This window comes from Chrysemys picta, chromosome 1 (genome assembly GCF_011386835.1).
Source record: "Chrysemys picta bellii isolate R12L10 chromosome 1, ASM1138683v2, whole genome shotgun sequence".
NCBI lineage: Eukaryota > Metazoa > Chordata > Testudines > Emydidae > Chrysemys > Chrysemys picta.
Window position 1 is genome coordinate 208,203,332 of NC_088791.1, and position 25,503 is coordinate 208,228,834.

Sequence of the window (25,503 nt, forward strand, 5' to 3'; positions counted from 1 at the left end):
ATGTAGTTGTCTGTAGGGTTCTGTACGGGGTGAGCACCCTGCTCCAGCCCTGAAAGGGTAAAAGCAGCCCTGCAGAGGGCTGCAGCAGGGTAAGAGGGGTTAAGAATGGCTGGGGAAGCTGAGTGGGTAGCTGACCACAGCTGTGGCTGGCTCAGTGAGGGCCCAGCTGGCCCTTACAAGAGGGCTGTGGGCCAGAAACCAAGAGACAGTCTCTCTCTAGCTGTTGAGAGAGAAGGGCCTGGCTGCTAGGAGCTGAGCAGGGTACCTAAATTGGAGCAGGGCTGGGGAAAGGCCAGAGGAGCTGGGGAGCGCCGGCCTGGAAAAACCCCAGGCTGCAGGCCTTGCTAAAGGCCGGAGAAAGGTACAAGGGTTGCCCAGGGGCAGCCCAAGAGTAGACAGAGGCAGCAGGTCCAAACCCTCCTTGCCAATGATGAGTGGCAGTTATACTACTGTCCGCCCCAGTGAGTGGGGGCTAGATGGTGACTGGGAGTAGCCCAAGACTGAGGCAAGGTGGGGATAGGGGTTTCCCAAGGAGGGGAGACCCAGTGAGACTGCAGGGTAATGCAGGGGGCAGAACCTCAAGAGAAGGGGCACCAGGGTCTGGGAGGGACACCGGGGGCCAACGGCAAGCGAGACACCGGCCTGCAGAGAGTGCTCCTGAGTGGACAGAGCTAATTCCCAGGATGACCAGCAGGAGGCGCCGCCGGTGAGTCGTCGCGGCCTGCTAAAGGCTCCATTGTTGAAATTCATTGTATTGTCCAGGAAGTTGATACTAGTGTGAGAGCATAATCAGTTCCATCAGCCCTATTGCTTGGCAAGGGAAAATCATGGATTCTTCAAAATATTATATAGTCACCAGTGAGGAAGATGGTACTCTGGCTGTTCCAGCTAGTGAGGCCCGCTAAGGCAGCTTTTGGATAAACAGAGCCCTAAATGGGCATAAAGTGTTTTCTTATGAATATTACATTGAACTCAGAGGGGGTGTGTTTTCTGATACCATTTTGGTTCTATTGAAACATATAAGTCAGTTTAGCAAAGCTGCTAGATAATTTTTGTAGCCCCTTTGAGGGAAAACTAAGTCTATTAACATGGAAAAGTTTAATTACTGCAACAAAATGTTCCTTTTTAAAAGAAAACTCTGCAGAGTTAAATTAATAAGTTGCATTACTATGTTTTATTGTTTAAATTGACAGCATATGTAAATGAAGATCCTTTTCTCGCATTCTGTTTCTGCTCAGTGAAAAGAAAACAAATACAAATTGTGCTGGGGTGGAATAATTTTACAAAGCCTATTTTGTTATGCAGATGCACTGTAGGTGTTACAGATCTACATTTTCTGAGATTGTTAGCAAGCTTTCTCCAAAGCCTGCTAATTACAGTCTTCATGGATATGTGCATAGCATGTGTCAGATATAGAGGATCATCCAGCTTGTGAACAGGTTCCCAGCACCCCTGAAAGGTTGCTTTTTAAGTCCATGTTGAGACAGTTGTGAAATTCTTAAAGGAAATTATCAGTTTGGTTAGATTTCATTTCAAACATTGTAAGAGTTAAAAGACAGATAATCAAACCTCTTCCTCAGCAACCTCTAATTGAATTCTGAGTTGCCTAAGCAAAGAACTTCATCATGAGTATGCAAAAGTGAGTAGCTTCATATGGAGTGGAAGAAGTCTTGTTTTTTTTTTCCCCTTCTAAATAGTTATTGTATAGAAATGTCAGGGGAGGGGAAAGTGGTGGTACAGAGTTCAGTGAATAAAGATTTCACATATTTAGTAATATTAATGAATGCCAGCAACTATATTAATTAGTCAACCCAGGAATTAACCACACCCTTTACCATGAGTTGGCCTTGAACTGACATGGACATTAACAAAATGGTACTTTTATTTCCTGTTTGATGAAGGTCCTCCCTAAATCTCTATACTGCTACAGACCTCATCCCATGGCCTATTCTGGCCCTGTTCTTGAGTTTACTTATATATTACAGTAATGGGTGCTATATAAGTATGTAAAATAGATGACAGATGTGGCCCCAAAATGTATCATTACTGCTGAGGACCCTTCAATAAAGTTATGACATGCTTCATCCATGTATTAATTCAGTTTTATGTCATGTAATTCTGTTGATTCTAGTAAAGTTATATCAGCGTAACACAATGGTGAAAAGAGACTCATGATCTCTGGAAAGAGATCCTGAGAATCAATCACAACCTACTAATGCATGGTAAACCCAGCCACCCATGGCTCTGTCCAGTTAGTGAGTTAACTGTTTGATGTCCAGCGCTAGGTGAAGAAAATCCATTTGCAGTGTGAGGAAAAAATTCCTTTCAGACCCAAGTGGTAGTCAGCTATAGCTATGCCAAGATAAATGCATCAGACTTGGTACCACCCGTACTGCTATGTATACAAATACTTTAATTTAATAATGCTGCCATAAAGACAAACTGAAAGAGTAGATAGATTTCAGAAGTCACACAATTTTTCATGTACATTTCAACATATAAGCTTTTCGTTTTTTAGGGTCAAATATTATAAACCCAGTAAACTTTTTAGAGCATTGTCTTAACTGCCACAAATCCAGCTGGTACTTATATTCACTAAATTTCTCCCTTTCAGATTTTTTTTTTTCAAATTCCTTTTTCAGCTGATTTATACTACTTGCTTCAGTGGCTGACTTTAGCAATTTGTTCCATATTTCAACAACCCTTTTGTGTAAAGAAACCATAAAAGTTAGGGGCTTGAAAATTGGATTTCTCTTTTGAGCAATCACTGTCCATAAATGTGGAAAATGTGTTAAAAGTCTGTAGTGCCACTTTTTATCAAAACAGAGATATTTGCTGTTTGAATCACATCTCTACATTATTGTGGTGCTACCACAGGCTATTATGATTAAATTCATAAAACTGCTTTTCTGAAAAGAGAGATTTGAAGTTCGGGGCCTAGTTCTGCAGCCTTTGAAATCAATGGCCTGATTGACCACTGTGTTACTCCATCTTAACAATATTTGTTTTCAAATATAGGGCCCAATCTACACTTAGTTCTGCTTGGTTCACTGGAGCAACTCACGTTAATAAGGGTTTGTAGCTTCCAGACTATAAACTGTGAGAAGTAAAGTGACCATCAGGATTACAGCAAGAGGCCCCAATCAAGATAACAAAAACAATTGTTTCATCACATTTTAAAGGGTCAGATTCCCATCTGTACACCTCACAGCAGATACGTTTCAGTCCATTTGTAATTTTCACTGATTAAATTGAATCATGTAACCTTTCCTGTGCCACATAGCAATACATTAAGTGATAGGATATTAGATGACAACAAGATTATACAGATATCTTTGTGCTGGATTAACACAGTAGATTTGTTTAAGCATCAGGTATCAAATTATACATAAAATGGAAATAAATTCATATCAAACAATCTAAATTAATTTCAGTATTTTTAATTATTTTTCATTTATATTGTAGTAGCTCCTAGAGAGCAACCAGGAATCCTGTTGTGGTAGGTGATGTACAAACATGTAATAAATGACAGTCATATTCACATTAAATATTTGCAAATTCCATTCTGTTGCCAAGAGATTATACTAACTAAGGAGCTAAACTTTTCATATTCAGAATTAAAAATACAGTTTGCATAGTTTTGCAAAGTATATTTTAAATAGTGTGTGTAGATTGTACTGGGTGAATGGAGAGTGTGGAAAAATTAAATGAGCAAAGCTCTGTGTGTTTGGAAATACAGAAATGCAAAATCTATCACTATCAGTGAACAGCTGGACTTCTTGTTTGTGCCATGAACAGCTAAAAAAGTTTGTCGGTTTCTATGTACAAGACTGATTTCTATTTTATTTAATTTCCTTTGAGAATCCTGATACAATGGTATTCTAATACTTTGATATTTCCATTTTTAATAACAAATGGCATTTGTTTTGTTGAGTTGCCATTTTGAAGCAAGTTTATGGTTAGTTGCCCCTGCTGTCACCATCAGGATGACACTATTAACGAGTTTTACTTGTCTAGGCTACTGTAACAATATATTTTAATGTTTGGAATGAAGTAATTAATTCAGTTATACAGTTGTATGTCTGTAAAGATTGCTTAGTTTCACTTTGGGATCCGGTTTTATTATACTGAATGTTTTCTATTTATGTCCTGGGTTTGAAGAGTTCCTTTGAACATTTCAAAACACCTGTTGCTCCTGATTTAGATTTCTGAAAGTTGTGTATTGTCAGATGACAATTAAATTGTCTGATCAACTATTTTCCATCTTAAACTATTGTTTAGAGGTCTCCACACCTATCCCCAATCCAAACACTTCTTTCAAAGCAGGTGGGTGAGTGTGTGGAGTGTGAGAGAGAGACAGTCTATTCACCCAGTCAAAAACCTTTACATGAGTTTTGTAAAGTCCCATATTAGCTAAGCTGAAGTTCAGGTGTCTGCTGTGTTCCTACTTGCTAAAGATTCTGTTGCAGCTGCTGCTGCTCAGGTTTACACACTTCTCTAATTATTTTTCTCAGCTGTTCTGACTGTTGCATTTACTCACCTGCACTAGTCATCGTCTCTGTAAGTGTATGGACTCACCCCTGAAGCGCCTCCTGCTGGTCTCTCAGTGAATTAGCTCAATTTCCAGCCCGGAGCGCCCTCTGCAAGCCAATGACCCACCACAGCTGGCCCCCGTGTCCCTCTCGGACCCTGGTGCCCATTCTCTCTCTTAGGTGCTGCTTCCTGGCAATACCCCAATACTCTCTGGGGGTCTCCCCTCCCCAGGGAACCCCCACCCCCTATCCCCACCTTGCCACAGTCGTAGGCTACTGCCAGCCACCAACTAGCCCCTGCTCCCTGGGGCAGACTGCAGTATAACCCACTCATCACAGGCAAGGTTGGGTTTGGACCTGCTGCCTCTGCCTAGCCTTGGGCTGTCCCCGGCAATCCCAGTACCTGTTTGGCCTTATACTAGGCCACAGCCTGGGGGTTTCCAGGCCAGAGCTCCCCAGCTCTCTTGGCCTTCCCCCAGCCCTGCTCCACTCCAGGTACCTTCTGTAGCTCCCCAGCAGCCAGGCCTGTCTCTCTCTACAGCCAGAGAGAGACTGTGCTTCTGCCTGCCCTGGCCTTCTTATAAGGCCCAGCTGCCCTGATTGGGGCGTGGCCCAGGTGTAGCTCCTTCCCCAATCAGCTTGGGCTTTTTCTCCTAGCCCTGAGCCCTCTCCCAGGGCTGGCTTCTACCCTGTCAGGGCTGGAGCGGGTAACCACCCCACTACAGTCTCTATTAAAAAACCCAAATGGACGTGTTTCTATTTTTCAGCAAACAACAGGGCATACCTAAATCAGAGGGAGAATCTTAGAATAAATTGATTATGGAAGGCTTTGAGTCAGATTGCAACATTTCATGAAAAAACCCATAAGTGTAGACCAAAATTGAGGAAAAACTATACGTTTCCCTCAGTTCAGGGAATTTTCCTCAGATCATTCTGTGGATGGAATCGGATTTGCACATGTGCATGCGTATAACTTTCCTGTCACTTCACAAAAAGCTGGGGGTTGAACCTTGTCAAGGTACATGGATTGTTTCTTTAAAAGTCTGTCAGGAAGTTAGGCAGGAGGTGGCTGAAGAAGGTACCAGGCAGAATCTTCACATTGAAGCAGAGAGAGAGGAGAGAGAGGGGAAGTAGTTTAACAGATAATAGTTTCCTCCTTACTTAGAGAAAGTTCTCAGAGTCAGAAGAAAGGAACACGTCCTGTGATTTTATACTCCTGTCACCTTCTAGACCCCAGAATCTGCAGATTCATATATCATACTGGTGTCAGGACTTCAGGACCTCTCTCTTGTTCTTTGGAAAAATACAAGCTAATTCATTTGGAGGAACATCATCTGAAACCCACACATTCAAAGGCAGGGAGAAAGAATTGCTCAAAGAAAGGCCCAGATCATATCTCCCACAGAAAGCAGTGATGCTAGAAAGAGAGACAGTGCCAATATTCTGAGAGGCCCTGATTCAGGAAAGCACATAAGCATCAGGTCCATCAGACAGCGCTTAAGCACATGCTTAAGTTTCATTGACTGTATTTTTTGTATTCAACATGATTTGGAGCCCACTGCAGTATAACCTGTCTTGCATTTTGCTGGCAACCAAAAATGTATATAAATACTACATTGGTTTCTTTCTTGTTCTGTGGGCAGACTTTAAGGCACTGGTACTTAATCTCTGGATTTGGAGAAATATGCTGCTTGTCAGCATCCTGTATGCAGCTCTCGTGGTGTCCTCTGATCTGACTGTTCCTGCTTTGAACTAAAGTGAGAAAAGTTCTCTCTTTGCTGTTCAGTACACATGAGGTAGTGTGAAGAACACAGACTTGCATTGTGGAGGTGGCTCGGAGCCATTTCTGGCAGGGGGTGTCAATCATTTGATTATTTTTTCCAAACAGTTTCCAGAATGAGGAAAAGCCAGGGAAAAGAAATAATTCTTGCCTTTCAAAAGCCAAGAGAGGCAAGGAAGGACAGAGGATATTTAATCGGATGAATGTGGATTGCTACATGATGGTGACTGTTTTGTGATGTTCCCTCTATGTTATACCAATAGAATAAAAACCAGCAGGATCTTATTAAGAGGGATAAGGCCTAGATGCCACATTTATTGTAAATATACTGATAAAGCAAAAGATAAAAGTAAACAACGTTGTTTTACTACTTATTTCCTATACACAGAGAGAGAGAGAGAGAGAGAGAGAGATTCATTCACACAATCATTCATTCAAGTGCTGTATAGGTGTTATAGTTACCAGCCTAGAAGTTGCTCATGCCAAGTTACTGGCCAGGTATCTTGGTCATGAGGATGGAGCCGAGTCTGTGTCAGATGCACCTGATGCTCCTGGAGGTTGGCAGCAGAACCAGAGACTCAAAGTCATTAGTCTTTAAAGTCCATTCTTATAGGATTTAATGCCTATGTTAGTCTATGGGAGCTGTTTCATCCTGCTGTTGCTGACTCAATCAGCAGATGGCACATTCCTGTCCAAAGTGGCACATTCCTGGTGGCACCACACTGTCCAAAGTTTGTGTTTCTCATCCTTCCAGGTGATGGGGTGGATCCCAGTTTACTTTCAGGGGGTTGTCTGGTGGTCCTACTCGACACATTCTTCGGCCGATGGATACTCCCTTTCTAGGCTGGCACCTCCCTAACCATCCATGTATATCAAGCATTCATCAGCATACATTCCATACCTTAACCATATTTTAATTTACTGTCTCCACCACTTTCAGGGTGTATGTTAATTCATTTGAGACTCCCGGCCCTTTAATCACAGGGTGTGGCGGTCTGTCCTAGGAGCCCTGGAATGAAGTGAAAATCACTTAACGGCTTATAGTGTTTGTTTACATTGTATCAGTTACTTCAAGAACAAAGTCAATTAACTTATTTGTAAGTTTTACATAGTAATAAAGTATCTTTCACAGGATAGATATAATCAATGGTTTCTACAGACAGTAGCTTACAAATTTTAACAGAAGACCCAACAGATTTTTGTACTTGGTGAAACTGTTGGATTTTAAAGTGTGGGGGACAAATTATGAGGAGGTCACTGTCACTTGGGGGAATCACTGTTAGTACCTTCTTTAATATCCCTACATCTACACAGTCCATATTGGTGATGCGTATGTGATGCAAACATTGATATACAGCATCAGAACATAACACTGATTATTTTGTGGTTTAAAGAACATTTTATTGATTTCTTAGCTCTCCAGCTCTGCTAGACTTAATACAACTACTTCAGAAGCACATATTATATAGAGAGGTGTTAAGAAACAAAGTCCATTGGGGTACCGTATGCTTGAGTGCTGTCACAGAGACTTCTTGTAAAAAAAAAATGACACTGAATTATGTAAACTGCCCATCTTAACCAATGTTTAGTTGGCACCTGTGCCACTGTAAACAATCTAATCAATATATGAATAGGCATAATGCCATCCAAACACATAGGCATGAATGTAGGCCACCAAAGCCAATGATTCTAAAAGATCCTCCAATATGGTAGTTAAGGGCAAAAATCCCAAATAGACATATTTGCTATACAGATATGTGACTTAGTTAAAGAATTAATTAATTACTAAAGAGATGTGTAGCTATTTGAACAGAATGAAACCCAACTCCATGTATTTTGCTTTTGACATATATTACTGAGTAAACTGCACGTCTCACCCCCACCTGGTCTTGTCATGTGTTAGGTGTCTAGCTGTCACCTGAGCTGGGAATGTAGTCACACAATTCTCCTATGCTTAGACCGGGCACTGGGTTGCAGTCCACTGGTATTAATCATGTTTGCCCCCACAGGTCTGACCTAGGCCAAGAGTATTCCCTCCGGGGCAATTACAGTGCTATGCAGTGACTTAATAAACTTCTAAAAGAAATGTATCATTTATTTAGAAGGAAACCATTCCAGAAAAAAATCATAAAAATAATCAACCTGGTTTTATGCATGTCTAGCTTACTAAGTATCTAACCATCTCCCACACTGGAACTCTAGGAGGACTAATTCCCTATAAGAGAAATGAGGTCGGTGAGGCGATATCTTTTATAGAGCTAACTGCTGTTGGTGGAAGATACACACTTTTGAGCTAAACAGTGCTCTTCTCTCTGTCAGCTTGACTCCTTGTTGGAGCTCCTTGTTAGACAGTAGCCTGTCTGAAAACTCAACTCCCCTTCTCGGGGTTCAGATCAGTTTTACGCTCTTTATAGCCCTTTTGATTTCCAAGTTCACCAAACTTGGCAAAACAAGCTTACAGCTTCCTTGGAGACAGGAGGTAAGATCCTTGAAACGAATAGTTTTTTCCATGGTCTTTCAACTGTATGCTTGGTGTTTTCTCATCTGGGAAGCTGTTGTGTATTGCCTTCCTGTTTATTATTCCGACACACCCTGGTGATCTAACGATACAATAACTTCCCCTCACAGACCAGGCCACATACAATGTTCCTATATTTTTTTACATATCAGTATTCATTACACTGTTATGTACCAGCTCCCCTTCTATCCCAATATGGAATTTGCAGTAGCTTATTATGATAGCTATGTTCACTTTCTGTGAACAATTCTAGACTAGATTCTACATGTGTGCTTGAGGCCTCCTTAAATGATCACAACTACGAGCTACTTTTTTGCTACATACATTGTAAGGTATCAAGACTGACAAATCATTATAAGACATCAGAAATCTTACATTGGTCTTCCGTGTTCTCAAAGATTACCTGACATTTCTGTTGAATAGACCTAAAATATTAAGAAGTGAAGGGATTTTTTTACTAAAGATCTTCACCTCATGTAATAGTCCTGTATAATTTCACAGGAATGAAAGCCAATGCAAATTTTATATGGCTAAACTGCAAATTATTGTAAAAACTATCTATTGTACAAAATGATATCCTTTCTATAGCTTTATTACAGGGCTGTAAGTATCTACTAAATTCTATAGGATGGTTCAAAAAATCTAGAGAATGATTACCACTTTCCGTTACATTCTGTAGGTCTTTCCTTTAGGTGTTGTTATGAATAATACTGGATATTTTTTCTCATGTAAAGTGCAGCAACAGTATTGAATGTTTGTTTTGTTTGTTTGGTGTTTTTTATTTTTTTGACCAAAGTTTACTTATTCAGGTAGAAAAGGCTTTCTGCTTTAAATCAGACTGACCAAAATATTGCCCTTCAAGTTTTCTTCTAAATCTCTCTCAATAACATGTTGGTCATACAGGGATAAGATCTGTTTCCCACATCAAGCAAGACTCTATAGTCTTGGTGAAGGGCTACTGGCTGGAAGTGATCATTTCCTCCCCATATCTTCTTGGACAGGCTATGAAGGATTAACAGAGCCACTTTGTGATGATACGGTTGCCTCAAGCAGCATATAGTACCACACAGTTCCTTCAGCACTCGTCCTCTTTGGGGCATGGGGGAATTGTAGATATAATAAGTAGCAGGTCCACTTCCATCTCCACAGCTCTTTCCACTGTAAATTCAATCATAAGAGTCCTTGTGTAACACATGCTTGCTATCCATAGAACTCGCTGCTGTAGACATTACTGAACCAAAGGGTAACATTTCCAATGGGACTTAGGCTCCTTACTGAAGCACTTTTGACAATTTTACTCGAAGAATTTAGTGGAATTCACAAAAAAAGAGTAGACATTTTTATGAATAATGAGAATATCATCATCCTCAGGTAAGAATAATTAAGATAAAAATATATAAAGGCTCATGCTTCAGGACAAAAACATAAACAATCACCACTTTCCAGTGGTGAGGAAGAAAATTCCATTTTGAGGCATGTAATTGTATAATATTCTAGTATGTGGGTTGAGCCATTCCACTGAAATATAGAGGCTACTGGACCAGGTTGAACATTGGTGTGGTATAGTATTCCTATGACCGTGAAATACAACTATAAGTGGCTTGGAGCTACTCTCAATGTTATGTATATAACTTCTTTTTTTTTTTTTACAAACAGGCAGCACTACAGGAATTGGAGCAAAGGCATCCCCAACTGGAGGAGCTAATAACTGCAGCACAGAATCTAAAAAACAAGACCAGCAATCAAGAGGCCAGAACAATCATTACTGATAGCAGTAAGTGGTGATTCCACTACCATATAACTCCCCAGGCAAGAAATATAGAGGATGTTATAATAACTTTTAAGCATAGTATTTTTCAAAGTATGTTTGCCACGAGAAGTGGAAATTATCTATTTTTATTTGTAAGGTAATTTTCATTAGGGTGAGAATTTTACACTAGGGTTGGATACACCCTTTCAGAGAAAGAGTCCCCATAACTTTCACAGAAAACTTGCACTAAGCCTCTCTGGAAAGTTTGATTACTCTCCTGCCCCCATTATTTTTCTATGTATACATGAATGCTTTCCATGATAATCCACCAAAAAAGTGGCACAGATAGTTGGTGCAAGATAGTAATGGGGCACCTTTCCCACCCCTCCATATTATGTTGATTATGTTGCATACCAATTCCTAAATCTGGCCCTCTTATTTGTAGTAGCACCTAGAGACTCCATTTAGGGATTGAAGCCCCATTTGCTAGTTGTGGTACAAAACACTAACGGTATTATATAAATAATTTTCACATACTTCCTTGTTCTGGCTGAAACCTGAAGCACAGTGTTGCTGTGAGAGAGCCTGTTTTCATATTTGCATCCTGAGCAGAAGGTGTTAGCATCAGAAATCTTATGAAGGAATATGTTCTCATGAGAGATTCTCCCTAGCAGAGTCCCAAATGTGCGGGTTAATTCAGATAAAGTTTGCATAAGTACCTGAACTTGTTGAGTGCTTGTTCATATCAAATGTATGTAGTTCTCTTATCACTAATTTGTACTAAGGTTTCATTAAATATGTGTATATCTATCTATACTCTATAGATATACAGAGTCTACTAGAGAAATGTAATGGTTATAGTCTTTTCTTGAAATGCAACCATTAACGTGAATTGTGTGTGTGCCTAGAGTCCTTTCTATGGTAAAATTGAACTTATCTTCCAGAGAAATTGCTTGAAAAATGAAAGTTGAGTATATATGTTGAGGATAAAAAAAACCCACCATAAACCATTAAAAACGTTATTAACTACAAATACATATGTATTTATTGATGCAGTATCCTTTTGCATGAGACTTGGTGAATATTTGATTTGATTTTGATCTACAGGGGTCTCCTAACCCTACTGGTTTCACTTGGACTTTGAATGTATATATAGTTGTATATTAAAAAAAACAAAGATTTTCTCCTGTTTAAATTAGGTAATATTTTATTTAGTAGGCAGAGAGATCATAAATGCATCAGTCTTCCTGATCTGTTGGATATGTAATCTGTTGTCACATGGTATCTGCCACAGTTTTTTTTTATTTTATTTTTTTAATGAAAATATTTTAATGTACCTGAATATCCATATCACTGGAACTACTGTACAAAGGTTCTTCATTTCCGCCCCTCCTAATTAGAAGAGATGTTCTCAGAGCCTTTTTGATCTAGTCTTCTGAGGCACCAGACTGGATTCATGAAAGTGTTATCATGATTAGATATTTTCTGTTTGTAGAATTTTAACTACTAAATAGTATTCAGAAGAGTTATTTATCTATTTTTGAATTTTAAAGAGTGGATCAAATGATAAATAATTCAGATGTGATATTTTTAGAAAAATGCTACTATACGTGTGTAGATGTCAGAATGTGACATTTATGAGTTACCTTTTCTTAATATACGCCAACTATGGGAAATTATCATTATTGCACAAATATTTTCCTGTATATTGAAATTTTTCCTTATAGTAAATCGATTAAGGGTCCTCTATTAGGTCTAATTCCTGAAGTACTTAGTCAGCTTTCTTGTAGGGGGTAATAGGACATTTGCTTCCTTCTAAGAGTTCTGTGGAGAAACCTCTCACCCACACAGAGATCACTGCAGGAGCAGGGTGTAAATGAAAGCTAATTAAAGATTTCAGGATTTGACTCTGTGTGAAGAACAGTTGAGTGGCTTGTTAGTGACTGCTGATTCATCTCAAGTTTGTAAAATTTAGTTCTGTTAATTGTACTAGTAGTCCTATAGCTTTTTGTGAAAGTATCAGACAATGCAATATTTTCTTCTAAAATAGTCCCATCATCTGTTTTTTAGGAATGTATCTTTCTAATAATGAACAGATTCTTAAGTCCTTTATCAGTTTTTCTCACTCCTCATACTGATGGGAGTTTTGCTTAATTAAGGATCCAGAAAAAACTGGCCCAATATTGCTTAGAAGATATATAGCACTGAACAAATATTAAGTAAAAAGCTGCACAATAACTGCATTAGGTAATTAAATATTAGTTATATGTCTGTCAAGCGATTAAAAAAATTAATCACAATCGCACTGTTAAACAATAATAGAATACCATTTATTTAAATATTTTTGGATATTTTCTACATTTTTATATATATTGATTTCAATTATAACAGAATACAAAGTGTACACTTTATATTTATACAGATATTTGCACCATAAAAAAACAAAAGAAATAGTATTTTTCAATTCAACTAATACAAGTATTGTAGTGCAATCTCTTTATCGTGAAAGTTGAACTTCCAAATGTAGAATTATGTAAAAAGAAACTGCATTCAAAAATAAAACAATGTAAAACTTTACAGGCTACAAGTCCACTCAGTCCTACTTCTTGTTCATCCAAACACTCTGTCAAGGCTGCTTCCCCACTTTGAACTTTAGGGTACAAATGTGGAGGCCTGCATGAAAACTTCTAAGCTTAACTACCAGCTTAGATCTGGTCCGCTGCCACCATCCCAAAGCTAATTCCCTTCCCTGGGTAGCCTTGAGAGACCTTCACCAATTCCCTGGTGAATACAGATCCAAACCCCTTGGATCTTAAAATAAGGAGAAATTAACCATCCCCCTCCTTTCTCCCACCAACTCCTGGTGGATCAAGATCCAAACCCCTTGGATCTTAAAACAAGGAGAAATTAACCATCCCCCCTTCTTCCTCCCACCAACTCCTGGTGGATCAAGATCCAACCCCCTTGGATCTAAAAACAAGGAGAAATTAACCATCCCCCCTTCTTCCTCCCACCAACTCCTGGTGGATCAAGATCCAACCCCCTTGGATCTAAAAACAAGGAAAACTCAATCAGGTTCTTAAAAAGAAGGCTTTTAATTAAAGAAAAAAAGTAAAAATCCTCTCTGTAAAATCAGGATGGAAAAATAACTTTACAGGGTAATCAAACTTAAAGAGCTCAGAGCACCCCCCTCTAGCCTTAGGTTCAAAGTACAGCAAACAGAGATAAACACTCTAGCAAAAGGTACATTTACAAGTTGAGAAAACAAAGATAAACTAGCATGCCTTGCCTGGCTGTTTACTTACAAGTTTGAAATATGAGAGACTTGTTCAGGAAGATTTGGAGAACCTGGATTGATGTCTGGTCCCTCTCAGTCCCAAGAGCGAACAACTTCCCAAACAAAGAGCACAAACAAAAGCCTCCCCCCCCCAAGATTTGAAAGTATCTTGTCCCCTTATTGGTCCTTTGGGTCAGGTGTCAGCCAGGTTACCTGAGCTTCTTAACCCTTTACAGGTAAAAGGATTTTGGAGTCTCTGGCCAGGAGGGATTTTATAGTACTGTACACAGGAGAGCTGTTACCCTTCCCTTTATAGTTATGACACACTCAGACAAACAAGTTTATTTTCAATTGCAGGAAATAATGCTGCCCATTTCTTGTTTACAATGTCACCTGAAAGTGAGAACAGGTGTTCTCATGGCACTATTGTAGTCGGTTTCACAAGATATCTACATGCCAGATGCACTAAAGGTTTGTATGTCTCTTCATGCTTCAACCACCATTCCAGAAGAAATGTGTCCATGCTGATGGATTCTGCTCGATAATGATCCAAAGCAGTGCGGACTGACACATGTTCACTTTCATCATCGGAGTCAGATGCCACCAGCAGAAGGTTGATTTTCTTTTTTGGTGGTTCGGGTTCTGTGGTTTCCACATTGGAGTGATGTTCTTTTAAGACTTCTGAAAGCATGCTCCACACCTCATCCCTCTCAGATTTTGGAAGGCACTTCAGATTCTTAAACCTTGGGTCGAGTGCTGTACCTATCTTTAGAAATTTCACATTGGTACCTTCTTTGTGTTTAGTCAAATTTGCAATGAAAGTGTTCTTAAAATGAACAACATGTGCTGGGTCATCATCCGAGACTGCTATAACATGAAATATATGTCAGAATGCAGGTAAAACAGAACAGGAGACATACAATTCTCCCCCAAGGAGTTCAGTCACAAATTTAATTGACTTTTTTTTTTTTAAATGAGCGTCATCAGCATGGAAGCATGTCCTCTGGAATGGTGGCTGAAGCATGAAGGGGCATATCTGGCATGTAAATATTTTGCTTCACCAGTAGGGCCACCTGGGGGAGGGGACAAGTGGGGCAATTTTCCCCAGGCCCCGCAGGGGCCCTGTGAGCTCCGGCCCGGCAGCGGTCCGGGTCTTCGGCAGCATTTCGGCAGCGGGGGGCCCTTCAGTCACTCTGGGTCTTCAGCGGCATTTCAGCGGCGGGTGCTTTAGTGATGCCGAAGACGCGGAGCAACTGAAAGGCCCCCCACTGCCGAAATGCTGCCAAAGACTTGGACCGCTGCCGGGCCAGGGCTCACAGGGCCCCTGCTTGGCCTGGGGAAAATTGCCCCACTTGCCCCCTCCCCCAGGTGGCCCTACTGGTGAAGCAAGATATTTACATGCCAGATATGCCCCTGTTCACCAGCTACAAAAGTGCCATGTGAACGCCTGTTCTCACTTTCTGGTGACATTGTAAATAAGAAGTGGGCAGCATTATCCCCTGTAAATGTAAACAAACTTGTTTGTCTTAGCGATTGACTGAACAAGAAGTAGGACTGAGTGGACTTGTAGCCTCTAAAGTTTTGTTTTGTATTTTGTTTTTGAGTGCAATTATATAACAAAAAAAATCTACATTTGTAAGTTTCACTTTCACAACGAAGAGATTGCACTACAGTACTTTTATGAGAATTGAAAAATACTATTTTGTTTATCATTTTTACAGTGCAAATATTTTAAATAAAAAATAATATAAAGTGAGCAGTGTACCCTTTGTATTCTGTGTTGTAATTGAAATCAATATATTTGAAAATGTAGAAAAAACATCCAAAAATATTTAATAAATGTCAATTGGTATTCTGTTGTTTAATGATGAGATTAAAAATGCAATTAATCGTGATTAATTTTTCTGAGTTAATTGTGTGAGTTAGCTGTGATTAATCAACACCCCTAACTATTTATTCTCATATTACAGACATGGCAATGGAGTCACAGAAAATGAAGTGCCTTGTTCAAAACCACACAGGAAGGGAATATGGAAGTAAAACTCAGAAATAGAGCTATCAGTTCTGAAACACTAAAAAAAAAATAAATCAATTCAGAATTTTGGTCGAATCAAAAACATCAGAAAATTTTAGTTTCTGGTTGAACAAAAAGTGTTTTCTTCAACCCAAAATTAAGCAATTTGTTTGGACTTGGGGCATTTTTAACCTTTTTAAATAAAAGCAAAGGAAATGAAGGTGGCGGCGAAGGCACCCGCCTTATACCCAATATCCAGGGCACTTCTCTGGGGTATGCAAGACCCACTTTTAAATCCCTGCTCTGGAGCAAGGACTCAACAGTGGTACTCAACTGTCAGGAGTTCTTCCTGACAGTTGAGTACCCTAACCACTGGGCTTTTGGCTTTTGGGGATGGGGTGCTTTTTCAGTCTCTTCTGTTGAAACTGTTCCACTTCGTATCAGTCACCCTCACCATCAGGCTATAAAGTCATTCTCTCTTTCTTGCTGTCTCTCACACAGTGACTATTCAAGTATTTCAGCAAAACAGCTTCAACATGAGAAATTTAGAGAGACCTACAGTGAATAACTAATAACCTGGCAGCTAGAATACTCACGTGAGATGGGGGAAGTACACTCCAGAGCAGAGATTCAAACTTGTAACTCCCACATTATAGAATCATAGAAATGTAGGACTGGAAGGGACATCAAGTGGTCATCTAGTCCAGTCCCTTGCACTCATGGCAGGGCCAAGTATTATCTAGAGCATCTCTGTCTAACCTGCTCTTAAAAATCTCTAATGACAGAGATTCCACATACTCTCTAGGCAATTTGTTCCAGAGCTTAACCACCCTGACAGTTAGGAAGTTTTTCCTGATGTCCAACCTAAACCACCCTTGCTGCAAATTAAGCCCATTGCTTCTTGTCCTATCCTCAGAAGTTAATGAGAACAATTTTTTCCCTCCTCCTTGTAACAATCTCTTATGTACTTGAAAACTGTTATCGTGTCCCCTCTCAATCTTCTCTTCTCCAGACTAAACAAACCAATTTTTTTTCAATCTTTCCTCATATGTCATGTTGTCTAGATTTTTAATCATTTTTGTTTCTCTTCTCTGGACTTTCTCCATTTTGTCCACATCTTTCCTGAAATTATGGCAGCCAGAAATGGACACAATACTCCATCTGAGGCCTAATCAGCGCAGACTAGAGCGGAAGAATTATTTCTCGTGTCTTTCTGAAAACACTCCTTCTAATATATCCCATAATTATGTTTGCTTTTTTAGAACAGTGTTACACTGTTGACTCATATTTAGCTTGTGATCTACTATGACCCCCAGATCCCTTTCTGCAGTCCCTAGGTAGTCATTTCCCATTTTGTTTGTGTGCAACTGGTTGTTCTTCCAAAGTGGAGTACTTTGCATTTGTCCTATTGAATTTCATCCTGTTGACTTCATAGGGAGTAACCACTGGGGAATTGGGTATTGCCATTTTTGCGCTTTTTTTTTTTTTTCATTTTCACCAAAACAATTTATTCAAATCAATACAAATTCATTAAATGTTTTGGTTGACCCAAATCTGCATTTTTTTCAATGAAAAAATATTTTTGCCCAGCCCTACCCAGTGATTACTGGCTCCCATTCCTGTGCCAGTCCCTCATGTTGCCTGCTTTACTATATATGTTACCTATTAAAAATCTAAATGTAAATGGTAGTTAGAAAAAGGTTATTGCCTTTAACAGATATTTATAGAAACTACAGTTTATCAAAACAGATGTACTGCAGTGGTTTTATTAGATCTCTCTGAAATCTATGAAAGGGAATAAAAAAATCAAGTCATAAACAGTATTGTTTTAATAAAATTGCCTTAATACTGCATAGGTTTAGTCTTCATTGTAAAAAATAGGGACAGAAAAAAAATAGAAGCTCATAAGAACAAGTTCTTTTGTTTGAAGCTTTTTTTCACTTTTACTTCATTATCTATATGAAATTGCAGGAGCTACAGTACTTAGAAAAGACTCATCTAGATAAAGAGAAGTTTGTTTAATATTTATATAATGTTATATTAAAATACCTTTTCCTTCCATCATGGTTTATGACTTCTATATTTGGAAAAATCCAAGTATAATAATTAAATTTTGTCCTGAGGAAATCTAAAAATCCCTCTGCACTTCTAATATCCTTGGTAGTAAGTTTTGTTGTAACACTTCTGTGTGCTATTCATTATTCTGCATAAATACTAGCTCCAAAATGTTTCACTTTAGCATAGATCAGAATTTTTGGTTCTTAAAAATAAAGTTGAATCAATTTATAGCCAATTCAGATATCGTGAAATTCTATTTAATTTAGTTGGGTTTTTAAAATCCTTTTTGTTTGTTTTCCATTCAGAGGAGAGAGGGGGGGGTGTAGAATATATAAGAAGCTGACTTCTGGTTTTGGTCAAGACTGGAAATGGAAGCACCTAAATTGTACCAGGAAGTTCCAGAAAGTTTGCATAAGTATATTTTCCTGATAAGCATCCCGGCCCCAGTTTCTAAGCTTAACGTAAGTTTGGATAACCTTTTAAAGTTTGCCTTCACTACTGATTTATAGCTCAATTGTGTGATTTGGCTACTGGCCTGAGTATGCAGTAGTGTGGAGATACCAATATAAATTACATTAGTTTTAAAGTATTGTGTGAAAAATAGCTTCTTAATGGTCCAGAGAGTCTCTTTCTCAGGGACTAGATGAAGCAAAAAAAACATGTGTACATTTTTAGTAGCTGGGTTTAAATAATGAACTGCCAAAACATTTTTGATAAGTAAATTAGGTTACGTTGCATTCAATGCATACATAATGACAGTAAATAAAAACATTTCAAGGAACTTTATTTTGACCACTAATCACACTATTGGAACTAGATGATTTCCTTTTGAAATGCATTTTGACTATGACTCTCTAAAACAAATCACAAACACATGAATAATTTATAGAGAAAATCTTCAAAAATGTTTGTTTATTTTTTGAAGAATATAGCCATACATTATTGGCTGTTAAAAAAGAGCTGTGCTTGAAATATGATGAAAAGAGTCTGAGCGTGCAGCTACATAAAAATAAACATATTTTTATTGAATACCTTGTTGTATCTGACAGCTTTATAGGAAAAATCATCAACTTATCATTCACTTCTACATGAAATCGTATGCAACTCCCATAGTGAATTACTGTGGTGCTGTTGTTCTCAATGTCTTAATAAAATAGCTATCTTTATTACAATGTCATCCATATGATTTTTCTCACAGCTATTGAATATCCTTAAAAACATGACCAATTGGGTGGAAAAAAATCAAACATGTATAATCCAGAATTTGTCATCAAGTAGTCAGCCCTTTCAGGTTACAAAGATGTGCTTTGCACATGTAATTTGTTTTGAAAATTAAGATATTGATATTGTTATGGCTGGAATGTTGAAGAAACCCAATATAAATCTTATTCCACATATTTCAAGAACTTATTACAAGCTGTAGTTTCCTAGGTAGCTTCCATAAAATTTAATACCTATTAATCATCTGACCCTTTTCTTTACATTTAAAATTATTAGGCCTCAATTATGCCTCCTATGAAGCTTACCTGTGCTGTGGAAGTGGAAGGAGTGCACTACCTAAGTGCTAATGTCAGTGAGAAATACAGCTTTGAAAGGATTAATGCATCCTTGGTGCTGGGAGAAGAATCCCTTGCTAACCTCTGAAATCACTTTCCCTACACAGTACTGTAGCTGCAGCCCAGACACATTCCCTTCTGGTTCTGTGTAGCAAAAGTGAGCTGGGACCTTTAAAAGGGGATGCTGCCTACTTTGGGGTGGTATTGGATGCTTGGCCCTTTAAGAACAGGTATCCTATAGTTCCCTGGAGGATCTGGGAAATTTTAATTCTTGAAGGCCATCTGACAATTCCATGACCCTTCATAGTATATAAGGGAAGCTAGACAAAGATGGTGGAATGATGCTCTGCATTTACTCGTAGGGGAAACCTGACCTGAAGGTGAGCTCTCTACTAAGAAAGTTTGAAATCAGCCAGGAAAGAGAATCCATTGAGGAGGCCTAGGCAAGAGAAGAGCCCCCTTTATTGGAGAATTGTGGGGAGTTGCATAGGAAGAGGCCCTGGGATGAAGAACTGTAGGATGCTATTCAGTCTCTTTGGTCAGGACCAGAAAAGAGAAACTCTGAACAGAGGAGTGTGCTTGTTTGAGAGACAGTACTTAAAACATGATTTAGAATGTTTTATTGTGTGAAGCAAGTGATCCTGGGCAGTGAAGTGTAACTGAGAGAAAGCTCCAAATAAACTTTCCTCTTCCAAGTAGGGGCCCAGTTGAGGAAGGGAGGAAGCACCCCATTTACATTGTAATCAGAGAATGGAATTTGTCATAATCTGCTAGAAGACCTAGGATTTGAATAGCCAGACATAGCCAGTGCACCGGTGTTTGGTTGTTTATTATTATTTCTTTTTAACTTTGGTGACCATTTCTCTTCTTTGGGACCCTGCTACCCTGGAGAAGTGGACTCTCATGAGGCTGGAACAAGTCTGGAAAGGTACCATTGATCTGTGTGGCTAAGGAAGGGCAAAGACTTAATTTAGCCTGAGAAGAGCAAAGGTTATTTTCACTGGATGGTTTTGGGGTGGAGGAGTTGGCTTTATGATTTGATTAGAGGGCCAGGTCATCTAACCCTCTCTAAACATCAACCTACCTGGCTACCAGGTGTTGACAGAAGACCACCAATCAGAAGAGGGGAAACTGATGTGGAGAGGTGAAAATTTTATGTACAATCTGTCAACACTAGTGGCATTGCCTTCTCTGGTGTTTCTGAGTTTCTGTGGCCACAGGACTGGCCTCTGCATAGGCATGCTAGAGGTGGAAAGGGCTCTCTCCCCTTTTAGTGCATCTTCACTAAAGGAGGCATAATTCAACATACCACGTCTACACAGAAATATGTCTTTGCTGTTATTTATGCCTTTGTGGCTTTTGGCTTTTGTGGGAGTCATGCATCTCCTTACATGATTAAAGTTCCATGTGCAACCTGTTATTCCTCTGGAATTTGAACAAAATGCTGAGTGGTATCCTTCCCTAAAAATATTGTATACCTTGTTCTCCGGGGCTTCAGAGTTTTAATTTGGTTTAAAATAATCAATGAATCCAAAAGGAAGTAAATATATTCAGTATACATCAGGGTTTAATTGCAAAAACACAAACCAAATGTATCGGAAGACAGAAACAGGCTGGGTCAGACTCAAGGACCAGCTATTCCACTGTCCTGTCTCTGATAGTGACCTGTACCAGATGTTTCTGAGGAAGGTTTAATAACTCCACAGTTAATCTGAGCCCCTATTAGGCTTCTTTTTTTCCTTGGATAGTTAGAGAATGGCTTCAGAACCGAAGCGTTAAGTTTACTATTCCTTTACAATTTGTATGAGGATATCTTATTTTATTGAAGAAATAGCTGACTAAGCCTCAGTGATATATTTCAAATTCTGTGTGAAAGCAATGGTTTATTTTAAATGCTTCAAAGGACGTTTAAACCGTATTTGCATAGAGACTTCCTATTTCCAGTATTGTAGGGGGGGGGCGGAGAGAAAATAAATGTTTTTAATGAAATATGAGTGAAAAACTCTATTTTTTTTTAAATCTTGTGCTAAGTTTAACTAAAGCTTATATAAAATACTGTATAATCTGAAAACAGTAAAAATTGGCGAGAGTTCCACAGAAGAAATGTATCCTTAACATGCTGAGAGAGCCTTTTATGACTCACTTGTGGCCAACCATATAAAAAAGATTACAGTCCTAAATCTCACAGCCCCTATTATTATATTTTCCTGTATGTAATTCAGTAGGATAGGCATCATGACCTGCTAATTCAGAAATGCTGCTTGCCTTTAACATACCTCAATAAAGATGATTAGAAACACACGTTTTTTTTCTGCAATTCCTGTGTGAATTTAGATACTCAATGGACACTTCAAATGGGCTGCAATTCTAGGTGTGCAATTTTGTGGGACCGTAGACAGATATCTTGCAGAAGTGTTCCTTTTTCTACAGTCAATCAGCCACCTGGCAAATGGAATTTTGAAAGAAGCTTTGGCCTTGATGTGCACAAAAATCCATTGTGGTAATGCAGCTTTGGGTTACTGAGGAAAATTTAGATTTGATCAAAGTTAATAAATACAGCATGAAAGATTGTTCATATTAACTGCTAAAATGGGTAGAGTTACCCATTGAAAGCAGCCTATGAAGGAGCCAATATTGGTGGACAATGTCCTCAGTTACAAATTTAATTATAGGTAGGGCTGTCGATTAATCACAGTTAACTCACGTGATTAACTCAAAAAAATTAATCGTGATTAATCACAGTTTTAATTGCTCTGTTAAGCAATAGAATATCAATTGAAATTTATTAAATATTTTTGGATGTTTTTCTACATTTTCAAATATGTTGATTTCAATTACAACACAGAATATGAAGTGTATAATGCTCACTTTATTATTTTTACAGTGCAAATATTTGTAATAAAAATAATAATATAAATAAAAGATATAGTATTTTTCAGTTCACCTCATACAAGTACCATGGTGCAATCTCTTTATAGTGAAAGTGCAACTAACAAATGTAGATTTTTTTTTAAAGTGTTTTTTTATGTGACTAAGGTTCCAGGGGAGCCAGCTGAGGTCACTCAATTAGGGTGAACTGCAAAGAATGGGGCAGACAATCCTGCAAACCCGGTGGATATTCCAATACTTAGATTTACCAACCCAGCACAAATTAGCTTCTATTATACTTCACTGGTTACTCAATAGTCAACAACACAGTTCCCTTAAAGTAGCCCAGCCTCAGACCTCCACCTAGACACCCAAGTCAAAAATGATGAGGATTACTGAAAATCTTATTCATCATATGAAAAAGTTCTACCAATCCCAAAGGATCGGACACAATACCTCCCAGGTTAATGGATCTTCCAGATCTTACCCAAATACACGCTTACAGCCAATTCTTATTAACTAAATTAAATTTATTAAAAAAGAAAAAAGAGAGTTTGGTTAAAAGATCAGTATACATATAGACTTGAGTACAATTCTTGAGGTTCAGATTCATATCAGAGATGGTGAGCTTTATAGTTGCAAAGAGTTCTTTTAGAATTTAGTCCAGAGGTTATAGTCCAATGTCCAATACCATATTCAGGGAGGTCCAGTAAGCACTGGGATCTCAGTCCTTATGGCTTAGGCTTCCCCTGTATGAAGCCTCAAGAAGATCTGAGATAAAAAGGATCTGTACCCAAGCCATTTTTTTATACAGTTTCAGGCCTTCTTTGACAGTTTGGGGTCCCTCGGTGAACAATAGGCACTCATTTCCTAAGCATTGCCGATAGTTATTCACACAGATTAACATAAGGCAATTACCTGTTTTTCCAGCATTCATAGATGATTTGCTATACATTTCAAAGAAAGATGAATGCAGAGATATCTTATGTTTACAGTTCGTTTAAAGGTTAAGATGTTCTTTTGATCTCTGAATTAACGGACTATAGCACAGACAGGGACTGTTTGATTACATTGTTGACCTCTACCAAGATATATGTAAATACCCAAAAACACAAACATTATCTCCCCATATGTTTTTAAGGGTCATGCATCAAAGTTACATAACTTCACTCAAAAACAAAACTTTAGAGCCTAAAAGTCCACTTGTCCTACTTCTTATTCAGCCAATCACTAAAAGAAACAAGTTAGTTTACATTTATGGCAGCTAATGTTGCCGGCTTCTTATTTACAGTATCACAAGAAAGTGAGAACAGGCTTTCGCATGACACTTTTGTAGCCGGTATTGCAAGGTATTTACGTGCCAGATATGCTAAACATTCGTATGCCCCTTCATGCTTCAGCCACCACTCCAGAGGACATGCTTCCATGCTGATGACGCTCATTTAAAAAAAAGTCTTAATTAAATTTGTGACTGAACTCCTTCAGGAAGTATTCTATGTCTCTTACTCTATTTTATCCACATTCTGCCATATATTTCTCGTTATAGCAGTCTCAGATGATGACCGAGCACATGTTGTTCGTTTTAAGAACACTTTCTCTGCAAATTGACAAAACTCGAAGAAGGTACCAATCTGAGATTTCTGAAGATAGCTACAGCACTCGACCCAAGGTTTAAGAATCTGAAGTGCCTTCCAAAATCTGAGCGGGATGAGGTGTATCACATGCTTTCAGAAGTCTTAAAATAGCTTTTGATCATTATCGAGCAGAACCCATCATCAGCATGGACACGTCTTCCGAAATGATGGTTGAAGCATGAAGAGACATACAGACCTTTAGCGCATGTGGCATGTAAATATCTTGCGATGTTGGCTACAACAATGCCATATGAATGCCTATTCTCACTTTCAGGTGATATTGTAAATAAGAAGTGGGCAGCATTATCTCCGGACACAATACCGCAAATATAAACAAACTTGTTTGTCTTAGAGATTGGCTGAACAAGTAGTAGGACAGAGTGGACATGTAAGCTCTAAAGTTAAATTGTTTTATTTTTGAATGAGGTTATCTTTTGTACATAATTCTATATTTGTAAGTTCAACTTCCATGATAAAGAGATTTCACTACAGTACTTGTATGAGGTGAATTGAAAAATACTATTTTTTTTACATCACAAATATTTGTAATAAAAATAAATATTAAGTGAGCACTATACACTTTGTATTCTGTTATAATTGAAATCAATATATTTGAAAATGTAGAAAACATCCCAAAATATTTAAATACATTTTATTTTATTATAGTTTAACAGTGTGATTAAGCTATTAATTGCGCTTAATTTTTGTAATCACTTGACAGCCCTAATTATAGGAATATATTTGCCAGTCCGTTTGCAATCTTGAATGGGCAGGAATACTGAGTGTACCTTCTGAAGGGGATTTACTGTATGTCCAGCAACGCAAATACAGATCAAAGTGTAGGGCAGGGTAGGCAACCTATGGCTCATGTGCCGATGGCGGCACGTGAGCTGATTTTCAGTGGCACTCACGCTGCCTGGGTCCTGGCCACCAGTCCAGGGGGCTCTGCATTTTAATTTAATTTTAAATGAAGCTTCTTAAACATTTAAAAAAAATTATTTACTTTACATACAACAATAGTTTAGTTATATATTATAGACTTATTGAAAGAGACCTTCTAAAAATATTAAAATGTATTACTGGCATGCAAAACCTTAAATTAGAATGAATAAATGAAGACGTGGCACACCACTTCTGAAAGGTTGCCGACCCCTGGTGTAGGGAATCACACTTCATCACTGCACCTGTATTCCCAGTGGCACTGTGGCAGTGTTGTCTACTTTTAAAAAAAAAACCACCACCACTCTGGTTGATCCAAATAGTATAACTTTTTTTTTCTCAGATGTGCCTTCCCAGGTCTCAATGAGGCAAGTGAGGTGTGATTGGACTCGCAGGGGATTGGCCAGTCCCTGAGGTCCTGATGAGGAAAACACTTGTGCTCAGCCATACATCATCCTCTTCTTCCCCTTTCATTCTTTACTGTTCCTTAGAGCACACTTAGGGAATATGCCTCCAACGAGGACAGTGAGGGGAGGGAAGGGTTTGGGAAGCTGATTGGCTCACACAAGGGGATCCC

General features: G+C 38.6%; 1 protein-coding gene across 30 annotated transcripts in view; it reads left to right on the forward strand.

Moving 5' to 3' along the window:
* Positions 1–25,503, forward strand: part of DMD (dystrophin) — a 2,010,563-nt gene that overhangs the window by 1,499,345 nt on the left and 485,715 nt on the right. For all 30 annotated transcript variants that reach the window (XM_065590838.1, XM_065590858.1, XM_065590878.1 and 27 more), the window contains one exon: positions 10,487–10,604. In XM_065590838.1, the coding sequence (XP_065446910.1) occupies positions 10,487–10,604 (118 nt within the window). The remainder of the gene's footprint in view (positions 1–10,486; positions 10,605–25,503) is intronic.